Here is a 7,185-nt window from a genome sequence, read left to right as displayed (position 1 = left end):
TCCTACTTGTGTTAATGAACTTGCTTTCCTTCATTAAGATGTACAGTTGGGCTGGACTGGTACCTATCGAAAGCAGATTCAGAATGTTAGTTTAACAGAAAATACAAAGAACTGCAGTGAGAGCAGTGAATAATCAAAAAGAAAATCAAGTTAATATGATAATTAACAAAATTTTAAGTGTTGTTAGGGATTTACAGTTAAAGTCCCAAAACTAGATATGAATGAAGACCCGGAGTCAATAGTGCAGTTAATTGAAGAACATTTTTACTGAAGATAGTTTGTAGTTTCATCAGGCAGAAGTCTGCTTTAAGACTCACATGGAGTTCGTAGGCCGCTACCTTACAGTTACAAAAATCACAGCAATTATACCATACACCAAGGTCTAAGCTACGTCCTTGCTTCAGGTTGAATGATTCTCATTGGCTGAGACATAGATAAACAGTAATTTTCCACACATACAGATAGACTGAAGCATATCTCCATCGATTAGGCATCTGACACTCGGACCCTGAAGTTAGGCACGTTGTGGCCTTCCATTCTGTATCAAAATTTATAGGCAAGAAAAGTAGTTTGTTTAGGCTGGGTTGTATGAATTACAAACCTGCGCACATATTTTAAAAAGCACATAACTATAGAATCAATTCTGAATGAGCATGTTAACGCCGTCAGCGTTAATCACAGGTTCGCGTTTAAAGTCTGATAATTTCGACGGAGGTGAATCAATCAAAGTTAACTTTAGCTGGAAGTAACATTATTCAAGAACCGCTATAACGCCAAAACAATCTGTTACCTTAAATTATATGTTTATCTCTGTAAAGCTGCTTTGAAACATTCCATTGTTAAAAGCGCTACATAAATGAAGATGACTTGACTTGACTTCCAGGTCGCAGATTTGGGTTACTGGGCGCCAGCATGTCCCGAACAACAAGTCAGTCCATCTTCTATAACCAAAAAGACTAACACACACACACTGACTTCAAGGTTGGATTTGGCCAGGCTCTAACTATAAACAGGAGAGTATTCTCAAAACATCAAGATAATACGTTCTTTCTCTCAAGGAGAGAACACTTTAGTCTAACTGGAACATAAGGCTTTAACTGAGAAATGGTGCCTTAAATTATAGACTTCAATGACCATAGTTGTCAGGGTGCCCTAGAAAAGCAGATGGATTTATTGATATGTTAAAGAAGTCCATAATTAATTTCTGGAAGCCGGGCTAAATGAGCAAGCACTGTTACTGCATTCCTGGCATTTAAAGCCAGACCCTCGGTCACCTCTCAGATATTTCATACAGACTTTACAAAAAATGTTCTTTCTTGTATTCTTTCAATCACTTAGAGGAAATATTGGTCTTTCATTAATAACTTGATTGTCAACCATATATGTAAATGACTCATCAAATCACTCAAAAGGATATAGATATACTGAAGAGACAAGGCATTCCAGATTTCCCCTTCAGTGTCCTTCTGTGTTCTGTGTGGATCTTGTCAGTCAGTTGAACTTGTTGGGCAGTTGCATTGGGTCGTCAGCCTGTGATGGCACTCAAAGGCCTGGTGTTGAGATGTATGGGCTCCGTTGTTTCTCTGCCTCTCCTCCGTCTAGCTTTAGATCAATCCTATCCTTAGGAAAAATCTCAAATTAAAAAAAAAAGCAAAAGCAAATGAAAGTTTCACCTTTTCCTGAACTGAATGCTGACCCCTCATAATCGTCCACGTGAAGAACGCAAACCTGTAAACGCCCCCCATTACCTCAAAACAAAGCATCAAACTTCATCATTCCTCTGATTTTCAAGTTTGGAAGACACGCTGTGAGTTTACCCTGGATTTACCTCAGAAGAAGAATGCGATTTTAGAATAAGAACGATTTTTAAGGTAAGAAATCTATTCTCACTTATATTAGTTAGCGTGTTATTGTTGCATAAACTTCAAGTTGCACTAGTTGAACTGGTGCCAGACCTAAAATGTATGAAATCGATGGAAACATGTTGAAATATGAACTATAGACAGGTAGGCAACCTTTCAATGCTAAATAAATATACATGTACGGCACGAGGATGTTTTTATGCTTGATAATGTAAAACAGCATGATATAAAAGTAGGTTAGTGTGAGTGTTTACATTAACATGATGAATATTATAATGTTAAGACCAGTGTTTACTGTTAAATACCGTGTTCATGGATATATTCATAGGAATTCAATATAAAATTGTATTGTTTGTTTTTAAAGCTCTTTAACGGCCTCGCTCCATCTTACATATAAGACATGCTGACCATTCGTAATTATGGTGGGACGTTGAGGTCGTCCAATCAACTCATGTTGGAAGTGCCCAGGTCAAAACTTAAACACTGGGGAGACCGCGCTTTTTCAGTTTCTGGACCTAAGCTCTGGAATAAGCTCCCCAGTGAGATGCGTATTGTTACTGACCTGGGCCTTTTTAAATCAAGACTTAAAACGCATCTTTTTATAGTGGCTTTTAGTACCTAGTAGTGTGGTGGCACGTTTATATTGATTTTTATTTTTATCTATTTTTCTTACGTTTCTTTCTTTTATTGTTGTACTTGTGTTTTTGGTGTATTGTTGTTCTAAATTGTTGTTTAATTTGTTGTAAAGCACTTTGGTTCACCTATCGGTCGATGTAAGGTGCTATATAAATAAAGTACATTTACATATAAGCTCAAACGTAGAGGTTTATAATGCGCTAACAATAATGTTTCATAGTGAGAAGCGGCTCGATCGCTTCAGTAAATGTTCTCTGAAAGTGCTGTGAGTTTGGGTCTCACGCTGTGCATTTGAATGCGTGAAACATTAGGCTACATGTTTTTACTCCAATCTCATTTCATAAGTTTGTGCTGGATACAGCCATGAAAATGTTACAAGTAACAGAAATGAGCACAAATGTCAGAGCATGTCAGAACAAACCAAAATCTTACAATCTCTGCAATGGATCAGTTTTTTCATACCGTCCATATGAAACGGTATTTGTTCATAAGCAAGCTTGTCACAGTTGTGAAGTCTGCATAAAATATTTGACTACTGAAGAAAGAGTCTATACCATCACTGAAACTGTCCAGGTATACATTTATTAAAAACTGCAGAGTATAAATCACAACACTTTTTACATAATCTGTACACAGACATGTCAAATGCCAATTAGTGTTGATTTTGTAATTTTTTTTTAAAAATAGCTCATTGTCTCCTATTGGAATGTAGTGCTGGATGCTGGTTTTGCACATAAGATCCCCAGAACAGATATGGTACTGTATAATTAACAAGACTTCTCAATCTTTTTTTTTTTTTTTTAAAATCTTTTTTGAGGTGCTCCAACAGCAAGATTTTAATTTTACTTTAAATTACAATTATACAGATCCATTACATAGATCCATACAAAAGAAACAATGTACACCCAAATTAAATGAAACAAATGTTCTTGTTGTCTTTCCTCATTTCAATAAGCCATCATTGCCTTAAAAAGGCCTTTCAGACCGGATACTGTACTACACACAAGAGGCTCAATGAAGTGAGGGTGTGGTAAAGCTGTGGTTCCCTCAGCAATGGTCACGGTCAGGAGAGAATAGAGCGATCAGACCTGCATCATCAGTGTTCTCCAGCATATCTTTCGTAGGCTTTGGCTTCTTAAACAGAGATGGAAGGTTGCGGATGTGTACTTCCTTCTTGAACTGCTGTCCTAGGGGTTTCTAACAGCACACACACAAATGGACCAATTGATTAAAATGTTGACATTTTATTGACAATATTTAATCAGATGAAATTGCATATAATAAATCAAAGATATCATCATTGGAGCAGACCAGGAACCAGGATATTGAAACACAAAAAAAGTGTTCATATTTTGCATTTATTTTATTTGAACTGTATAAATGATTAGAGCTGAGTGATACAGGTTAACATCATCAGGGTTCAAGTGGATGATTAGGTGATTCTTTCATTTTTCCCCATAGGGATTTAAAAAAAATATTTAAGTATTTTGAGAGCGTAGGGAGATCGACTTCATGGGAGTGGTGCTTTTGGCGTGATTTGCTCTCTGCAACTCTGATTGCTGGAATTTTGAGTACAGCATCATGGGTAATGTAGTTTTCACAATGAATTCCACTGTAAAACACAATTATTAGTGGAAATAATGCAAACTGAATGGATACAAAAACCATAAACCATTGATTAAGAACCTTTGGAGCTCACGACAGATCGGCCTTTAAAGTTTTATAACTTATTGTTAATCAATTTCCCTACAGAGAAAAGTAGCTTATTGCTGTATTCTTGCTAGGGATGTTCTGGGTGGTTGCATAAAGGCCCAATAAAAGCAGCCCACTCCCACCTTCATGTTGTTTTGGATCACATTGGCCCTGTTTACACCTGGTATTAAGATGCGTTTTGGTCGAACGGATCACAAGTAGACACATTCCAGTTTACACCCAATGTTTTAATCCATCTCTTTTCACCACTTTCAACCACTTCTGTCTTGATTTCTTGGAGGGGAGAGTCTATGGTTGGGTAAATGTGTGGGCTTTTTCGGATCTTTTGATCTAATGTCAAATCACCTTTATTTATATAGCGCTTTTTACAATACAGATTGTTTCAAAGCAGCTTTACAGTGATAACAGGAAAATAATGCAACAAAGTTTGTTTCCAGAAGAAAATATCATCACAGTCCAGCTTCAGTTAGTTCAGTGATGGTTAATTATATATATATATATATATATATATATAGCTAGCCACTCTGGAGAAAACCGTGATGCTTCTCCAAACATTTGTGAAAGAATGGGTTGCTCTCAGGAGCTCAGTGAATTCAGGCATGGTACCGTGATAGGTTGCCACCTGTGCAATAAGTCCATTTGTGAAATTTCCTCACTACTAAATATTCCACGGTCAACTGTTAGTGGTATTATGACAAAGTGGAACCAATTGGGAACAACAGCAACTCAGCCACGAAGTGGTAGGTCACATAAAATCACAAAGTGGGGTCATAAATAGCTACAGACCTACGAACTTCGTGTGGCCTACAGATTAGCTCAAGAACAGTGCGTAGAGAGCTTCATAGAGTGGGTTTCCATGGCCGAGCAGCTTCATCCAAGCCTTACATCACCAAGTGCAATGCAAAGCATTGGATGCAGTGGTGTAAGGCACGCCTCCACTGGACTCTAGAGCAGTGGAGACGTGTTCTCTGGAGGACAAATCACACTTCTCTGTCTGGCAATTCGATGGACGAGTCTGGGTTTGGTGGTTCCCAGGAGAACGGTAATTGCCTGACTGCATTGTGCCAAGTGTAAAGTTTGGTGGAGGGGGCATTATGGTGTGGGGCTTGGCCCCTTAGTTCCAGTGAAAGGAACTCTTAATGCTTCAGCATACCAAGACATTTTGGACAATTTCTTGCTCCCAACTTTGTGGGAACAGCCTGGGGATGTCCGCTTTCAGTTCCAACATGACTGCGCACCAGTGCACAAAGCAAGGTCCATAAAGACATGGATGAGCGGGTTTGACGTGGAGGAACTTGACTGGACTGCACAGAGTCCTGACCTCAACCCGATAGAACACCTTTGGGATGAATTAGAGCACGAGCCAGTCTTTCGGTCAACATCAGTGCCTGACTTTACAAATGCGCTTTCTCTAATAGAATGGTAAACAATTCCCATAAACACCTCCTAAACCTTGTGGAAAGCCTTCCTAGAAGAGGCGAAGCTGTTATAGCTGTAAAAGGTGGGCCAACTCCATATTAAATCCTACGGATCAGGAATGGGATGTCATTAAAGTTCATGTGCATGTAAAGGCAGACCATAGGCTTGTTCCAGTCTGGATATTCTCCATAGTACACCTCATAATTGCGAAGATCGAGATTCAGATCGTGATTGTCTGTTATAAGATCATGATATGAAATTTTGGGAAGATCGCCCACTCCCATGACCCCATGGGGATTAAATTCTTCTATTTCTGTGATGTTTTGGATGGGAAGAACACTCAGACAGTATTTCCAAAGACAATGATAATCTCAGGTATTGATTATGTGCTTAGTTTAATTTAAGTTTGAATATAATAGAGCATGTCTGCAATAGCCATAATGAAAGTGGCAAGATATTATATATTTCTTGAATTCATCTTGAAATCAAATTCTTTGTGAACAAACAAGTGTATTCCATGACTTTTTTCTAACATTGAGCATGCAATTTTAAAAATGTTAAAAGTGTCCATACCCCAACAGTGCCTGCAATGAGACGTTTAAACTGCTCTTTCTTTTTCTTCTCTCCTGCCTTTGATACAGCGGGTTGGATGGCCTTCTGATCAAACTGCTCCAGGGCATCAACTTGGATATCAGGGATCTGATTCATGATGAGACGCAGCTCAGCGTATCGAGGCCTCTGTAGAGAAATATCAGAATGAAAATTAATTACATTTTCTCAACGTTGCATTCAGTCACTACTATGGTCATTTAAAGGTGCATTCAGTAGTAATTAAACTAGTGTTAACATCACTGTTCTTTGTGTACTTGAAGTACCAATAATACAGTGGTGTTAGACACTGCACTGCCATCTACGTGGATCAGCATGATCGTCACTGACTTTTATGAAAATTAAACTGATAATAGTTATAGAGAGTGTCACTGAGAGTTCAATGATCATTTTAACATGGAGAAATATGTTTGGTTATACCATCTGGATGCTCAAATGGTGAATGCACAGCTTATTGTACACGCAAGTTAATCACCGTTCTAAACTAATGCACTGCTGCATTGTAACGCACACACATACAGACAGTAGCCCGCACATTACACACAGATCGCACACACAGAAACATTCAATTGCGCAGAAATGTATTGTCAACACTGTTCTGTGATTTAACAAGAAAATAGCTTAGAAACTGAAAAGTTTTAGCATATATTTCTTAGTAACTAAAACCCACAGCTTCACTATTAGAGAGACTCTGCCAGCTAGAATTAATTTACACGCAAATGGTCTCTCACAAATGGTCTCACACTCATATAAATGTAATCTTTACTGTGACACTTTATCTATATATGATTTAGAACGAGCAGAAATCTAAGAGAAATATAACGACCCAAAGACAAAAGAACTGATAAAAATAAGCTGTTATGTAGGAGCAATAGCCTTGTGGACAGCAATGTGTCAGATGCCATAGCTGTGCACAAGGCAACCCGCGTTTGAGTCTCAGCTCGAG

At 38.3% G+C, this 7,185-nt stretch overlaps 1 protein-coding gene across 1 annotated transcript in view; it reads right to left on the bottom strand.

Annotated features, from left to right (window-relative positions):
- Positions 1-3,460: 3,460 nt before the first annotated feature.
- Positions 3,461-7,185, bottom strand: part of LOC130095206 (exportin-5-like) — a 45,255-nt gene continuing 41,530 nt past the window's right edge. Inside the window, exons 32-33 of the mRNA XM_056261895.1 lie at positions 6,204-6,368; positions 3,461-3,695 (exon numbers count right to left, since the gene is read on the bottom strand). Of these exons, the coding sequence (XP_056117870.1) occupies positions 3,546-3,695; positions 6,204-6,368 (315 nt within the window). The 3' untranslated portion in view covers positions 3,461-3,545. The remainder of the gene's footprint in view (positions 3,696-6,203; positions 6,369-7,185) is intronic.

The sequence above is a fragment of the Rhinichthys klamathensis genome, unplaced genomic scaffold (genome assembly GCF_029890125.1).
Source record: "Rhinichthys klamathensis goyatoka isolate OS25496 unplaced genomic scaffold, OSU_Roscu_1.1 h1tg000188l_1, whole genome shotgun sequence".
Classification (NCBI taxonomy): Eukaryota; Metazoa; Chordata; class Actinopteri; order Cypriniformes; family Leuciscidae; genus Rhinichthys; species Rhinichthys klamathensis.
Note: the sequence above shows the minus strand (reverse complement) of the source record. Positions and strands in the feature narration are given on the sequence as shown.